This window comes from Accipiter gentilis, chromosome Z (genome assembly GCF_929443795.1).
Source record: "Accipiter gentilis chromosome Z, bAccGen1.1, whole genome shotgun sequence".
Taxonomy (NCBI): domain Eukaryota; kingdom Metazoa; phylum Chordata; class Aves; order Accipitriformes; family Accipitridae; genus Astur; species Astur gentilis.
The window spans coordinates 50,428,117-50,445,279 of record NC_064919.1 but is presented as its reverse complement, the minus strand read 5'-3'; the positions used below and the strand labels follow the sequence as shown (position 1 = coordinate 50,445,279).

Here is a 17,163-nt window from a genome sequence, read left to right as displayed (position 1 = left end):
CACCGCCCGAAGCGCGGTAGCTCCCGCGGCCGGGGCGGGCTGCTGGCGGGCCGGGGCCGGCGCAGCCTTTTCCCCGCTGCTGCTCCCGGGGTGCACTTATCACCCCGCCCGGCGCCTGTGTCTTTTCCGTGTACTTCATCGTCTTCTTAGGAACTTGGGATCATTGCCCAGCTAAACTTTTCTCTGGAAGACCTCTGAAACAGCGTCTAAAACCACGCTGCAGTCTGCTGTACGTCTGCTTCTGCATCTGCTTCCCCCCCCCCCCCCCCCCCCCCGGCCGCCTTTTATCACAGAAGAACTGTGGCCAACTTCCTTCTGCTTTACTGATGTGCCCTGGCAGCTCTGAGGAGCTGGGTGTTCACATCATCGGTCGTGGCTGAAACACCCAGGATTAGCAGAAGGCAGAGCAGCTTCATTTCCAGGCCAGAACACACAGCGTCATACCAATACTGATGCGGAAACCTTAATTTAGCAAAAGGGAACTGCGCTTAAGACTGGCGTTCCACAGGTATCGGCTCTGCGTCATCACTCATGTCCTGCAGCTGAAATGAGAAAGGCAAGGCCAAACAGCCCTGACGGGATTCTTTGTATTTCTTCTGCATTGTAAAGCACTAAACGTCACTGTCAAGAATTCCTTATCTGCTCTCCTGGGCGGTTAAACCCCGTGCAAGCCCCTCTAAAATGAAACAGTACACTTAACCCAGTATCAGGCCTGTGAAACAAAATCTACTTAACGAGTTTTCTGGTTTGTTGTTAGGTGCAGGTGAGAAAGGGCAGATGATTTTTCAACAGGTGCTACATTTTCTAGATTACCACAGCATTCCTAATTCAGATTGGTTTCTTCCTTGTTAAGTGCAGATGATGTTTGTGCAGTACGCCTCATACGGAAATTAAGATAAAGAAGGCAAACTGTTCTTCATGGACTTTGGAAGGAGGCCCTGAAAGAGCCTATTTTATTGACAGCAAATACGAAACTGCATTCGGACAACATATTGAAAAAGCCTGCTTGTAGCTATAGTTAATAATTAACATGCATGTGCATACAGTGGTCTTCAAGGGACCGTCGCAGTCTAAGAGCCCCAAACAGCAAAACCGAGGGGGAAGAAAAAAAAGGACTAATTCAGTAATTGACATTTTCTGTCAGCTATAGACAGGCTCAGCGATCAGCACGTAATACAATATTGCATGCAGGCACAATCAAGGCATGAGGAGTGGAAATTTAGTCTTACTTCCAGGTATGTGTCAGATCATTTGGTTTACACTGTGCTAGGAGTCTGTTTCCTTAATGAATGTTTAAAACCTTCATCTGTTAGTTCTCTAAATGTTTTCCTTTTTCTGAGGTTACTTTTGTAATAGTGGTCTTACAGTGCTTGGTCAGTAGTTCTCAAATGCTGTGAAAAGGAGTAATACTATTGACACATTTAATGTATACCTCATTTTTTTTAGTAGAACAGTAGAGAACACTGATGGCTACCAGAAGAGCCTACATCTGGAAACTAACAATGCTTACAAAATTACTCATTGTAATACTGACCACTTAGCATAATTACCATGACACAATTTTTAAAACAATTCAGCAAATTGGAGAGGGTAGCAACATTATACGGCTTGTTTGAAACATCTATTGTTTCCCATCTAAACTTGTCTGTCTTTCCGTAACCTGAACTCCCCCCCCCCCCCCCCAAAAAAAAAAAGTTTGTAGCTAATAACTGTTTAAAAAACTTTATTTGTTCCTCCGTCTGTTTATTCTACCCCCAGCGAAACAGCCTCTGCTGGCTATCTCTTTGGTAGGGGCCATGAATCTTGTCTTTTTGTTCTACGACTGCCAACAGTACAATTTACATAAGAGACAATCTGGGACAGAGAGGGACATAACTCTCAACAATTTGTCCTGATCTTTAAATGGGAGTTTTTAAAAAAAATCTCAATAGCAAAATGGTCTGGAATGTGTTTGATTGGCTACAATTATAAACAGTGGTGTGCAGTCAATTTAAAATACCATCCCCTAAGGGGCCACAACATGATGCAGCTTGCCCCTAGTCTTTCCTTGCCCTGCCAATGACATCAGCCGTTGGGCAAAGTTAATCTCTTCCTGATAGCCTTCACTTCTGCCCCTCCCATGCTTCCTCTTCTATTTTGAATGCTCTTCCAGGTATTTTGGCAAGCCTCCGCCTTCCTTCCCAGGACTCCCACACATTCAAGAGCTGGTTAGCACAATCATGGAGTTCAACCATTAACCAGAAACTAGAAGTAACCAAACACAAACCTCCCTGCGAATTCCCCTTCATTTGGCTACCACCTCTTCAGGACAGGTCTTATCCCATTTACTGAAGCTGCTTAAAGTCTTCAGGAATTTTAAGGAAACAAGATGGGATAATTTCATCACATGGAACAGTCTTGCAGGGAAGAGGTAATGTTTCCTAAAAATTATCACAAGTGGAAAGGAAAATGAACCAACAAACACCAGACAAGCATTTAAGCACGTTAACTCCTGTCAAGCAAATGTAGTATTTTGTGACCAATACAGACGGCGAGCAGTTGCTGTAAGCTTCAATACATGAATCAATGGAGACTTCCAAAGAACTCACTGGCACACAGGAAACAATGAACTTTAGCAAGGTTGGACATGCTAGGACATTCAGACTGTAGGCCAGAAGCAGAAAAAAACGATCAACAAAAAGAGCGATTAGCTTTTGGTGAAAACTCTGATACACGTAAAAAACCCTCAATGCACCCGCTTCCTCTGCTGAGCCTGAGCATTCAGTACAGCTACAAATCCCAATACTTTTCTTTCAAAAGTACTCTCTATGTTTTCCTTCACTGAAGATGGCAAAGTCTTGTGGCAAAAATGCTGCCAGTAATGCGACGGCTCTTACCCATACTAACTGTTCGCAGTGAATATCAAAGGATTTTCCTTCAGCTATTTCTTTTGGGAGGTAAAGCAAGAAATAATTGACATGATGTAAGGTAGGTAACCACAGAACTTACTCAAGTAAGTTACAGAAGTAAAAAACAATATGGAAGAGTTACTTGCCTTGGGGCAATACGCAAAGTCTGACATTAGGATCAGAGCTCGTCCTGTGCCTCCACTGTACAAGCATGATGGCTGATGGGGTCCTTGCCCTTACTTACACTTTGATGCAAGTATTAGAGCAAAAAATGAGTCACATCCTATGATTCATTTTGTACACTGAGATAAAACTCATTCTAACTTGCTGACACTATTTATGTTCACTGGTTAGATTAAATCCATTTGTTACTCAGATACCTAAAATCAGGAAACTGTTTGCATAAATAGCAGTAGCATTATGGGTGAAGGGCAAGGCATGTCAAATGTGAAAGTTGAAATGGTCTTATAAAATCCACCCTGATTGGCCGAATTTTGAACAGAATCTTTCCAGTCAGTGTTTTAGGAAACATAAAGAATTCCAAACAATACGCTTGTCTGCGGTCTTTAGCTTTATCATCATAGCCTGAAATCACACCTTTACATAATGAATTAGGAATTCTACATGCAACTTTTATTTTGGTATACACATTTGCACAAGATGCAAGAGAGTGAAGACTGAACCTCCAAATATGAATCAGATGCATGTTAGAGAGTATGTTGCATGCAAATTACTTAAGAAAATATTTTTTTGAAAAGTCAATCAGAAAAATAATGACACAAGCTATACACGATCGGGCAAAGGAAGAACCAGGAGGAAGTATCCTGGATTGAAATATCAAGTTGTTAACATCTGTACAAATGTGTTTAAATAGCTATTTGAATGACTAGGAGATTGAGCTAAATGCTATCATTTCCCATATGCTGTAAATGATTTTCAGTATTCTAAATTCAAAACAGTAAAAAGATGTTCTATTTTTAGCTTTCCTTCGTTAAAAAAACCCAAACATCTTTTACTCTTGTACTCATATGAGTTGGTAGTCATTGTATTTACCTGATACAGTAGAGTTGAAATTTCAGATAATGGTTGTATTTTTTATTTTGATTGAAAAACACGCAAACAGCGTGCACAATTAACCAAGAGCTGCTTGTAGTACGATGTTATTCTCTATTTAATAGTGAAAAATGGCAGGTAACAATGCTTATACTTTAAATGCAAATACTGGGCAACAATACTGTATAGCTATTGTTTTTCAGTGACAAAATTAATCACATCTGAATGATTCTAGCTAGCCAGAGAACATGCCAAACTAAACACAAATGTCAGAGGAATCAAGAAGAAAAATAGTTTGCACTGAACATCTTTTCATATATTGATAAACAATTTATAAGAGTATGGTATAAACTGTTTCCTCAAGAATTAGTCAACAACTTTGTGCTTCCATTTTATAGGCAATTAAATCCCACCAGTGGTAATAATACAACAGTGCAAGTGTTGAAGCATTCTTCTTGCAATTCATGATTTCTTTTAAAGCTTTTTGGTTTAAAATCCAGATTATATAATTTATTTCATTCTCATTTTTTAACAGACTGAAAAAGACAGCTTCATCAGCTTAAGTACCATACTCAATTCTAAGAAGCAAAAAGGCAAAAGTTTTTGCGTCAGCACGGTACTAAGGGGAGCTTTGTTGTATCATAGTGAAAAAAGATAATCTAAGCCCACTTACTTAAGAAATGCAGCAAAACAAAATTAGTGCAAATTTTGCTCAACTAAAAGAAAAAAGGTCAATAAATTATGCATTTTTACTGTTTGAAGAACAAAAGGGATCAGACAGAGAAATCCACAGTAACAGAATGAAGTGTTTGCAGAGATATTGCTGCACAACTTAAACATCACATACCTGCCTTTCCAGTTCCATATGATGATTACAACCACACAGACCTCTAAGTAATTTAAAGTTTAGCTAAAAAAAAAAAAAAAAAAAAAAAATCCTAACGTAAAAGAAACTAGAATTTAGAATTTGGAGAAAAGTGCAAGTTCTGAAGTATTATTACATGCATGATACAAAATGAAAAGTTTCTACCTGCCACAGTAATTCATTTATGACATGTTTAATTTGGCTCTGATACATTATTCTCTCGCAATAGCCACAAATTTTACTGCAATGCATTAACAGGATCATGACTTATGTCAATGCGATTCACAGGCATTTCTTTTTGGGGGTGAATGTCTCACCGAAAGTTTAGCATTTGTGCGCTAGTCAGAAGTCACCAGCTGGGCCAGTCTAAACAAGGCTACAGTCAGTAAGAATTCATGACTTACTTCTGCAGTAAGAAATGCAGTGACAGGAAGGGCAGCCTCAACCACCTGTACTACATGGACACAGATTCAAGCAGTGACACAGAAATCCAAAGACTGAGCACTAGAGAAAAACACATTATTTTCAGGTTTGTTGCACAACATAGTGATGTCAGGAAAAACAACAACAGAATTAAGCTCAGGTACTTCAGAAACCTAAGAAGGGCTTCGCTTGCGGTTAAAGTCTTTAAACTTCCATGAGGTAGAATATCATCAAGTATCTTCTTTCCCAGAATATATTAAGCAGGACAAATCCAATTTAGTTTTTAAGGCTGTTGAAAATTCTTTTGATAGTAGTTCATGAAGGGATACTCTGTCATGAGAATACACCCAATTCCGTCCAGTCCAGTCATAGCGCTTGGGCCCACTAGAAAACAAAACACACTCTGTGTAAGTACAGATTATTCATGAGTTGCTGCTGGAAGCCTGTATTTATAAAGTACCCCGGAGAGTGCCCAGGAAAAGGAACAGACAGCATGGAGAAGGACTGGTGGGCAGTCTGAGGAATTGGAGCAGAAAAGGCCAGATCTGCCAGGAACCACTGAGCCATCCAACAGATATATCTGAAAGGTGACAAGACGTATCAGTCACTCCCAGTGGACACAAGCTTCTTCCCTTCTTGCTTTTGGCAGTGATTTCCTCAATTTCTTCCATTGCCCCCTTCTTCCCTCACCTGTATAATTTTCTTGCACACAAATATTACAAGAGATATCTGTATAATACTGAATTAATGCTATTGATTAGTTCTCGCAGCAGTCACATGCAGATAGCCTAAGCACAGCACAACACAGCTTACCATTCTCACTTTCTTTGTAGATGCAACAAAAGAATTTAGCAGCTGAAAGCAAGTATATTGGCATGTGGGAGATTTGTATTTAAAATGCTATTTTCTTCTGTGCTATTGTATAGTTGTTGGCTTTATTCTTCAGTCCTACAATAAGCATCAAGAAGGAAACTTGAGCACCTGGGCTCCACTCCAGACCTTACTATCCACTCAATTCTCCACATCTGAGACAGGAGAATGATTGAAAAGTACTCACTACTGTTAACGTCAGCTAGAAATTAAATGGTCGACTGGGATAAACAAACAAACCATCAGCCTTATCCTTGAACTCATAGGACAAAATGCCTTGGAACTCAGATAATCCACACACAAGGTCTGCTAGAAAACAGCCTTTCCTACATACACACATGAACAATCTGCCGGTTCTCTACAAAAATAAACACTAATCTGAACTTTGAATATCCTGAATTACTCGCAATATTCAAAGGAAGAACTTTACAACCACTAACCAAACTACAAAAAGTCACAAATACAAACACAAATCAAAGCCACTTCCACTGAAATCTCACTAGCTGTATGTGAACTGGTAACTATTTGGAATGGAGATTATGTGCTCCAGTTACTTTACTATGCATTTCCCACTTCTTTGTCTTTGCAGCGCAAGCGTATGTTTATACTGTCTTGCACCTAGAGAATGACAGAATGGGATGCAGCCACTCATGAAAATCAGGCTAAGACAGGCCATTTAATCAACAACGACAAAGAAAAGAAACGTCTAAGTTACTTGAACTGTTTTTATATGTTACATAGTAAATATCAGTGATACAGTTAGCATATGAAACACCTCCATAGTTCTCTGAATCTCTAAAATGCTGTACAAATGTGATTTTTTTTCCATTTAGATTAATAATTTAAGCAAGGATCTTGTGAATTTCATAAAATGTCTACAAAGTTAAATATAGACTAAATATACTTCTCATGGAAAGTCTGCATACATTTTTAAACAGTAAGAGAGAAGAATTAAAATATCACATTAAGGTATTATTAAGAGATGCTGTGTAAGGTTGAAAAGTCTTTTCAGTCAAAGGAGGTACATGAAATTACTGCAATTGCACTGCTGGCAGGTTGCACCCACCCTCTTACCCCCCCTTTTTAAATTGTCAACTAAATAAAGCTTTACAAACACAAGCTTAAGTTCACTTTGGTATATAGATGCAAGATAGCAAACAGAAGGTCAAAAAAATACAAGAAAATCTCTCTCTCACATCTTAAGAATTTGTCTCCCTCAGGATATGTTCTTAAAGACTCAAGATTCTACATTTACTGTACAAATTTCCCAAATATAACATTCAATGCAAGTGATCACTGGCAGTAACATTTGCATCTTTCACTTCCTAGCATATTGCACTTAAGCAGTATGTCACTCCAGATCATACAGTATTTGCTGGGGTTGCTTTTCAGAAGTTAAGGAATAAGTCAACACGTAGCATCGTATTTCAGGAAACACCACTGTTTACCATAATACCAGTTAAGGAAGCACAAAACTTGATTTTGTAGGTGAATCATTTTTCATCACAGATGATGAAAAATACCATCAGAGAATTTTCAAATTTATCTCTTTCATTGTGTATTTTTATTCACTACTGGAGCAATCAAAAAAAAAAAAAAGTTTAACAATTTTTCACAAATTCCATATTCTGTAGCATGTATGTCTTAGCTCAAGTAGACTTGGCCCCACACATATAGGAATTCTCTGAATTTTGGTTTTCATAAGTAGTTGAAACCTTTGTGTCAGTGAAACAAAAATCTTACAGTCATCTAAAACAGAATCAAGGTTCAGAAATTATGCTTGTTGCAAAATATACGGAATGAATAAATTCTGACACACAGCCTTCATCTGTCTAAACAAAAAGGTTTGTTAGCTTGCTAGTCCTGTGCCTTAGTAAGACATGTACCTGTTAAGTAAATTATTTAATTAACAAAAGGATTCCGGGATAGGAGTTAGTAGAAAAAAATTACTGACCTAGTACACTGTGCACCAGCCACATTAATGTAAATACATTAAAGCAAAATTAGAATTTTCTTCAGGTAAATTTTATGTCTATTGTTTCTCTAAAAATCTTAAATTTCATTGTGCTTTCCACCCTCCTCCACCCCCCCAACACAAACCCTACTACAGAATTCTACTACTGCAAAGCCATTCCCGGTTTTGCAATCAATACATTCTTTCTGAACAACATTCAAGAGGTACGCCTGCATAGTTACTGGTAGTAGTCATACTTTCCAGCTAGCTGGTTCCTCCACCAGTAACACTGACCAACTCTCTCACTTCTTTCCCTGGGATAGTGGCACAGAATACAGATTTTTTTGGGGAGACAGTTACAACATTTTCCCACATATCTGGCTGCCCTCCCTGCTGAAACCAATCAGAAAACCTCGAGCGGACTGAAACACAGCATTAGAGAAGGCAGAGGGAACAGCTAGCAGAGGCTTCCATAAAGTGCAGATGTTTGAGAAAAACAACCAGTGGGAGAGCACATAAACATATAAAGCAGGAAATCCCACAAGTTTAAAGGGGAAGGAGCCACCCTGTTTAAATACAAAGAGATGTTTAGATCATAACATCATCGTCACTTCTTTTCCAACAGAAGCTTTGGTTGGGTTTTTTTCTAATTATGGCTGTTTATTTTTTCTATGAGTACGCTATATTCCTGTAGACAGTGGTTTTGGATCAGAACGGGGTATGAAAGTTCTGTATCACACATTTCCTGGATTAGGTATGTCAGTATATTGCACTGTATCTCAAACCTCTATAACAAATTATTATAGAACATTTAGATTATATCATGTTCTCAGAATATACTAAGTTAAACGGTTACTTGAAAAGGATATTACGTAGCCCATGCCTTGCTATAAAAAAGGGGAAGTACCTTTCCACCCAATCTGCAGACATTACATAATTAACTTACACATAACTTACCTAGTGGGTGAGGACAGCCAAATCTGCCGGTTTGGTGTTTGCTTATTGATTACATATGTTCCCATGTCTCCACCTAATTTAACTGTTAGAACTCCACTCTTAAAACACAAAGAAAATAAAGAGAGAAATTAAAAATATGCATCCTGTTACTTGACAAGAATTACATCATCTGCTCTAGATAAATAGAAACTTACATATCTGTATCACATTCCAGCTATTTCCCAAACAGTAACAGATTGGAAGAATGATCATTAGGTATCAAAAACTTGTGTTAATACCTCGGACAACCTGCGTATCTTTGAGTCTGATCTAGACTTTAAACCTTCTCAGAGGTCAGAGTCTGATTTAGAGTGTTTGCACCATTCACAATGGCACTACTTAAATAATCCTCTTGAGCTTTGACCTGTCATCTTGAAAGGATTGCTAGTTCACTATTTTGGAATGCTTAAAATATCATCCAACAACAACTTTTTCTATTCATGAACAATACAGGAGTGGTGTGGTTCAAAGTCAAGAAGCTTTATGTGTTATTGTTAGATTCCTGAGCCATGCAATTTTATCTAACTTTTCTTAAGTAACTGTAACAGTTTTCCTGTGAATAAACACAATTCTTTCTCCAATAACTCTGATGAAGTGCCTAGATCCTGAATCGTTCCTCAAAAATATTCCACTTCTAAACTCCATGAGGTCTGGTTTGTTTTAGTTACGTGCCAGCTTTAGACCATTATCCTAGTAAGGATTTATTTTCTCTTTCTTACTCACGTTTCTTACTGACAACACAATTCACATTTCTCTGACATTTTCACAAGCGCATTTGAAAAGCATATGTAGCTCTGACAAAAATATTTCTGTCCTAACTTTAAGAATAAAAGAACAACACTACTTGGACTAGAGTTAACCTACAGATAACCTGAATTATGCTAATTGAAAAGGGTATCTCTACAGAATACAGTCTGAAGATTCAGCTAATAGGTTATTCATATTCAGTCTACAGTTTCTCAAATAATTCATCCCCTATAGTATGATAAAGCTTCTTTAGGGGAATCATACTTTTCATGCTTTAGTAAGAAGATACTACTAGAGCTACTATCATTGCTAGGGCTATTTTTTAAGCATAAATTCTTAGTGTGGGGAAAAACCACTTTCATTTATGAGGACCTACAGCCTGGGAACTTACTCTGTAGCACAGGCAGTAGCTTGGAGCTTTATTCCCCTACACAGTAACTCAGTGTTACTGGTTTCTGACATGTCTCAAGGATCACCAGCCATGAAATAACACTCTCAAGGTCTGATTTTTTTATCTTATTTTCCATGCTGTTTCTATGCTTGATAAGGGATTTATAGCTGTGATCAATAAAACAAAAACAAAAGGCTCCCCTGGTTAATATTGCCATCAGATAGTCCTACCAGTTGTTTTAATTGGATATTGGATTAGTGCAAAGAAGGACAAGAACAAGCTACTTCTCTTGTTGTCAGAATTCAAACTTTTCTATATCTCAGTGGTTTTAGATCTGTAGAGATACAGCAGAGTAAGAGCAGGTTGGCGAATTAGGCCTGAATAGGGCTATAAAGGTTTCACTATTGTTCCATCTGCTTTTTAGTGCAATATTAAGTATTCAGCATGATGTTATGATGTTATGCTGTATGCTATAGAAACACTCTAAGTAAATAGGTTTCCAAAGGGTTAACAAAAAATGTATACTATTGCTTACATTGTGTGTCAGCTGTTGGCGAGTGTTGTTGCTCTGTCATTGCAAATTAAATAAAGGTTAACTTCTAATGCTGTGTTTAAAACATTTTCCAAGAAATTCTGCAATGCTTTTGAAATACTAGAAAATACAACTTGAGTTTTTAAGATCTTAAATTGCAAGATTTTTTTCTACCATATTTTAAGTTTTGTACTACTAGATGAATTTTTGTTAGCTCCTGGTAACAAGAATATTCTTCGAAAGATTTTTTTTTCCCCCTGGATACGAAGATACAAATTGCATGAAGAAATCAAGCTTTTAACAATTCACAGGCATAACGGACCTTTATCATGTTCGCCACCTTGTGGCTTGCTATAGCACTAGCCTTGTTTGTTTGGAATTAACTGGTAAACTTGGGACTATTTAACCTTTCAGTCTTAACAGAAACGACAACATATTGTTATGTCATCATACAGTCACTGCAACAAAGGAGTACTGGTAAAAATTAAGATGGATGTAAAAAGAACTACTTCTGAGCCTCACAGTGAGTCAATGTTCAAACACAATCCACGCTACAGTGGCTGGAGATAAAATTCTGTTAAGATGACTCATCACCTTCATATAATTAAGTGTTTAAGAATATTAAAGAGGTAAATTATAATCTTTTTACTAATTCTTGTCCTAAGCTCTTTAAATCAGGCTAATAGGTGCTCATATGTTAAGACATACTGAATAGTAACGGTTAAACAATTCTTTGCTTTTCACCAGAAAAAAAAATTAGCTATAAATTTAACTACATACTTAAAGCAACAATTAGTATTTGCTAAGGGCAACAACAGAATCCTACTAACAATACATTATTTTCTATCCTAGCTATAAGAAATAAAGAATGAACATTATGATGACAAAGTTAGAGGAGCAAGTCTGAAAACTACAGGGTTGGCTGGGTTTTTGCACAGTGCAACCCAAACCATCTACTTCAATGTCCCTGAGCATAAAACTTTTAACTGACAGGGCTAGTAGAAAGCAGCCTCCTTGTGTTAAGACACAAGGGAGGGAGCAGCAATTATGTGACCTCAAAAAATGCAGTAGTGAAAGACCTGTGTTGCAGACAGCAGTGTAGGGAGAAACTGCACTCTCCTCCAAGTCACGTAGAGAGCTGTAACATACAAACCACTTCAGGAATTGTATAAAAACCTAATAAATTCCCTATACCAATAGAATGGACATTTTTAATCTGAGTCTGTCACTCCTGTAAAAGAATTTGAGTGGCTGACCTATTAAAGGATCCAATTATTGGGCTAGCAGCCACCCAATGTCTCCTGTGTCAATAGCCTTCTCCCCATGTATGCTCTGGTCTCACTTTTGCAACCACCTATCCAAACATTGCATCACCTTGTTGCTTCTCTCCATCCACCACAGGCTCTCATCAGTAAAGCCAGGACAAATGTGCTCTACCTGGTCAAGACAAATGCTGCTTCTCAGTATTCAGAGCAATCAAAGAAACTGCTCTACCAATTACACATGATGTACATGTACTATGCCGCATAGGCCTGTCCTACTAGTCATCGGGAAGGAAGTGACTGCTGATGTCAGAGGTCTATGCGTGTTTAGAAAAACTTATAGACCACTGTGAAATTAGAAACCAGTTTCTGTCTCCTCTTGTGCTGATTTATTATTCTATATTATGTCTTTCTCTATACACTAAACATTTTAAATCCTCAAATCATACAACAGCATGTGTAACTTTTTACCAGAACAGTTGCTCCAGTCAGTATAAACAGGCTTATTTTAACAATAAAGCTGCAAAACCTCATTGTATTTTAAGTGTTTGCACTAAGGTGACTAATTTAAAATTCTCCTTCAAAGAAAAAAAAATAAATCTACAATAATTACAGTGGTAATAGAATGTTTAAAACATACCCCTAAAGAGACATCATAATCTTCTGGGGTAAAGGGCTTATCTGTCAGGTCCTCAAAGAAATCTGCTAAGGAGTCCAGTGTTTCTTCAGCCAGTTTTTCGTAAGTGGTCTCATCTAAAGAGCTACAAATGACACACAAGCCCATAATTAGGAGGAAAAACACGGAAGACAGTATTTTCCCTATAATAAAAACATACCAATACCATGACCTTGAAGGAAATAGTAAACGTGAAATGATCATACAGAACAAGTAGTAATTTTTCTTAAGGTAACGTAGGTAACAATCCACCTTATAAATGGAGCTGGAATTTTGAAATTTTGGTAGTACTGATCTCTTAACTGAAGAATATGTACTTCTTTCCTTAGATGTACTGAGCCCTGTGTACTAAGAGGACAGAGTGAGATTTCCAAAAGAGGCATTTTCATAAAAGGACTTCGTGCAAGAATTACTAAGTTTTGAACTGTACGAATAGAGACAAGCATCTCCTGTTTAGAAGCTTACGTCATCTGACTCTAAGAAACATGCTGTAACTATAAGCAGTTTAGAAACATCACTATCACATGCCATTTCTATGTACACCATTTGACTCCTCAACTGGAATTATCAATGCAGCCCAGTAATTAGACATTATTTAAAGTGTGCTTACGAACTAATACATGCAATTACCACCTTCTTCAGAGAGTCTCAAAGCACCCTTGTGTGAGGCTTACAGCGCTTGTGAGACTGCTTCTGTTATCCTCTTCAAATAAGTAGAAAAAGTTACTGGGAACAAAGTCTAGATCAGTTTAATTAACCCAATGTAATTAAATCACCCAAGTTTTTCCATCCATACCAGTGTCTATTTTTAACTGAGTATGTTGGTGGGTATCTCCAACCACAGACAATTCAGTGAAATTGTTTCAGTTTTTGCTAATGGATATGGCAATACAACAGTTACTATGAACTATGGTGACTCAGTATCTTTCAGCTGATGATATAGACCATAATTTTTTTAAAAAAGTTTCTTGCTAGCCAGTTACTGAAATAGAGTCTATGCCACATATGTGAGGGGCACCACAGAAACACCTAAGGGTGTGGAGAATGGAAACCTTAGGATTAGGCAGGATTCATGTACTGGTTCAGGGTGCAGTTCAGGTACTTAACGGTAAGAGCCACTTTAGACATCTGCACAATCCTCCACTGGGCTTCCAAGTGCTGCATCAGAAGGGGAGAAGTCTCTGACAGGTACCACGTCACATCCTCTCAGCGCAAGCAGAAATTTCATGTACCTTAACATGTGGAATGGTGCTAGACACCTGTGTTTAGGTACATGAATTACTTCCTAAGTGATTTCCCAATTCACTCAAAATGCTTTTTGCTAAAACTGTGCTTTTCTTTTACATCATCATATCAATATTACATTAGTTTGACAGTCTTTCCATTTCTAGAAATTATTTTAAAATGCAGAGATGGTATTTTGATATGAATATCTCAATATAAAATTTACCTTGTGTCATTCAGAGTTCCTGCATTTCTTAAATTCATGAACTGAACAGGCTTGCTCTTCACCTCTGAAGCACATGGTAATTGCTGTTCAAAGTCACCATAAGTAAAGTGGAATTAAAAGTTAAAACACAAAAAATTATAAATCACGTGTTTGTCACATAAATTAAATAGATCCTTGAAGACCTTTCCGCACCCCTCCCCCCCCCCCCCCAGTGAAATATTCATATTCTATATCACAGAGCTAATATAGAAAGAATTGTGCAGCTTTAGTCCTTGGATGATTGGCAACATAGAATATCGTCTTCTGGTACAAATCGATGACAAAAAAAGAATTTTATTCATACAACGGTGAACTAGGAAAGAGAAGAACTGTTCTCTCTTCTATTGCTCTGCCACAGAATTACTGAGCAACTTCAGACAATTGGCTTAGGCCAAGATTTTCACAAGTATCCACTACTCAAATGCTTCACTGTCAACAGCTCATGTCCCTCTCTTAGGAGTCATGAATATATTCAACTGAAATAAAGAGAAGCCACGAATCCTCCTTACTTACAAAATAGCTAACATCACACTTAGCATTACAGATCTCTTCTGTAAAACAAGCTGTTTCTTTTCTAATTTCTGTTTAAAAAAAGCTTTAAAAAACAAGTCAAAATTACAGAAAAGCTCTATCAACATACGGGCAATAGAAGACAAGGGAGCAAAACGGACAACCCCTTTGAGGGGAAGCAATACATCGACACGTGTAAAAATAAAGTCGATCCCCTCGCCTAACACACTAGCGGAAGCACTTAAGCTCTCCGCCAGGAAGACAGCAGGCTTGCCACTTTCTTCTTAACCTGGCCTGTGAAGGTGTGTATTTTTGGATGAAGGGTAAGACAGCATTCTTGATTGCTTTTTTTGTACTTGCACGAGGTTTTGAAAACTAACAGGGCGAGCCGAAAGGCAAGTGACCTTTAAAAAGGAACTGCGACAGCCAAGCACGCACAAGCAAAACACAAAACCATCTCTCTCCCCACACGGTTTGGCACCTGTCCTCAGGCATTACAGATGAACCTGTCCGTTAGTCCGAAGCCGTGACACGGGACAGCGGACAGCACACTCCTGGCACCACCGCGATGGCACAGGCTGACACAACGCACGCACTGGCGCCTGCATGCTTCTGACCGTGCCCTTCAGCACTTCCTTCACACGCACTCAGGATCAGAAGCTGCAAGACCGCAAACGCGTTCGGGTCCCGGCCACACCGAGAGGCCGGAGCTGCCCCGGCGCGCTCGCCCTCAGCTCCTGACTCGAGGCCGCCAGCGCGGTGCTGCCCTACGTACGGCTGGCACCGCCCCAACACGGCCCAACCCCAGCGCTCGCTGGGGGCGGCCGGCACGCCTCTCCTGCCCCTGGGAAAGGCTAGCGGCCGAACGAGCCCGCCGCCCTGGAGCTCGGCAAAGGCTGCGGCGCCTCCCCGCAGGGCAGCCCTCGCCGCTGCCGTTCCGAGAGCGCGGCGCGGCTCTAACCTGCAGGGGCGGGCAACCACCCAGGCCGCCGGCCCGGCACTTTCGCCCCCGCCTGCCCCAACGGGCGGACGGCCGAGGCGCGCTCGGGCCAGGAGGGCCGGAGGAGGGAGGGCCGCTGCCGGGCCGCCGCTCAGCCCTCGCCCCGCCCGCCCCGCAGCCGATCGCGCGGGGGCGGCGCGGAGCGGAGCGGCCTTCCCCCAGCCAGGGAGGGAGGAGGTGGCCCGCGGGAAGGCCCGGCGGGGGTCCTGGCTGGCCTCGCGGGCCCGGCTGAGGGAACGCCGCCAGCCGCCCTGCCCTGCCCTGCCCTCCCCGCCCCGCCGGGGTCCGCCCGCAGCGGGAGCCCGGCCCGGGGCCGCCCCGCCCGCCTCCGGGCAGCGCTGCCCGCTCGCCTCGTCCCTCCCTCTCGGCGGCGCAGGCCGCGCCTCGCCGCCCGCCCCGCGCTCACCGTCGGGCAGTGGCCGGCGGCGGCCGTCCCCGCCAGCGGGGCGCCCCCGGGGCCGCCGCTCCGCCGCCGCGCCGCCGCCGCCGCCGCCGCCCGCCGCGCTGCGCACACGGCGCCGGCCGCCCCCGGCCTCCACATGTCGCCGCCGCTCGCTTACGGAAGCGGCCGGGGAGGAGCGGCGGAGGAGAGGCGGCGCGGCCGCTGCTGCCCTCCGCCGGCGTCGCGGGGAGCAGCGCCGGGCCGCCTCGGGGCTGGTCGCGGCCAGCCGCCGGGGCGAGGGAGCGGCGCGGCCGCCGGCGAGGCCTGGCCCGGCCGCCCGGAGCGCTCGTCAGGGCGGGGGCAGAGGGCCGGTCCCGGCGGGAGGCGGTGCGCGGAGCGGCCCCTCTCACCGCTGCGCTCCGGCGGCGGGCGGGGGGGGGGACACGACACTGTGTGCCCCGAGCGGCCAGAGCTCTTTGCCCTTCCCGGCCGGAGGTGGGCAGCACCGGCAGGTCGGGTCCCTCCCGGGCCGCAGCGGGTCCGGAGACGGGCGAGGTGCTTCTGAGAGGCAGCGCCGGCGCGGCCGGTCTGTGGGGCGCCGGGGCACCCAAGCACATGAGCCAGGAGAAGCGCGCCGGGGCGATCGCGCCTGAAGGAGAAAAGCAGAATCGTCTCTTGCCCGCCCCGCGTCCCGTCCCGTCTGACTTAAGCCGCAGTACAGCCAGACCAAATTAAATCCGAATGTTTTGCTACTGAGACAGCCAAGCTGTATTGGAGTCGAGCACGGTCTTTCTCCGCGAGTTGCCTTTTCCAGGAGGTGGTCCTTTCCCCACCAGTCCGGTAGAGGGGGAGGATGTCCTTCGCCTCGCACTTGTGCTGTCCAACGTAAACGTCGTGCAGCAGCGAGACTTGGAAAAAAGAGGCGCTGGGTCCTGGTGTAGCGCTCGGCCTTTCTGGCATACTTAGGAGAACTTGGGGATCTCGACTCTGGCTGGTATCATAAAGGCAAGTAGCTGCGACAGCCACTTGGTAACATGACTGCTCCTGCTGTGCACCTTCACCTCACCTACTATCCTTTCAGACCAGGGAATAACTGCTCGTGGGTGAATCTCTGCAGGTACCTGT

The 17,163-nt window shown here is 42.1% G+C and overlaps 1 protein-coding gene across 1 annotated transcript; it reads right to left on the bottom strand.

The window, feature by feature from the left end:
• Window positions 1-919: 919 nt before the first annotated feature.
• Window positions 920-16,197, bottom strand: FXN (frataxin). Its single transcript, XM_049795447.1, has 5 exons — window positions 16,063-16,197; window positions 14,108-14,190; window positions 12,622-12,742; window positions 9,011-9,108; window positions 920-5,613 (listed from the first exon to the last, which is right to left on the bottom strand). The coding sequence occupies exons 1-5, from the start codon at window positions 16,195-16,197 to the stop codon at window positions 5,460-5,462; spliced, it is 591 nt and encodes a 196-aa protein (XP_049651404.1). The 3' UTR covers window positions 920-5,459.
• Window positions 16,198-17,163: the final 966 nt, after the last annotated feature.

Coding starts and splice junctions, on each gene's coding strand:
- FXN (XM_049795447.1), bottom strand. CDS start 16,197: ATGTGGAGGCCGGGGGCGGCCGGCGCCGTGTGCGCAGCGCGGCGGGCG. Junction 9,109..12,621: donor ATTATGATGTCTCTTTAGGG/GTATGTTTTAAA, acceptor TTGTGTTTTAAG/AGTGGAGTTCTAACAGTTAA. Junction 5,614..9,010: donor TGGCTGTCCTCACCCACTAG/GTAAGTTATGTG, acceptor TTTGTTTTCTAG/TGGGCCCAAGCGCTATGACT.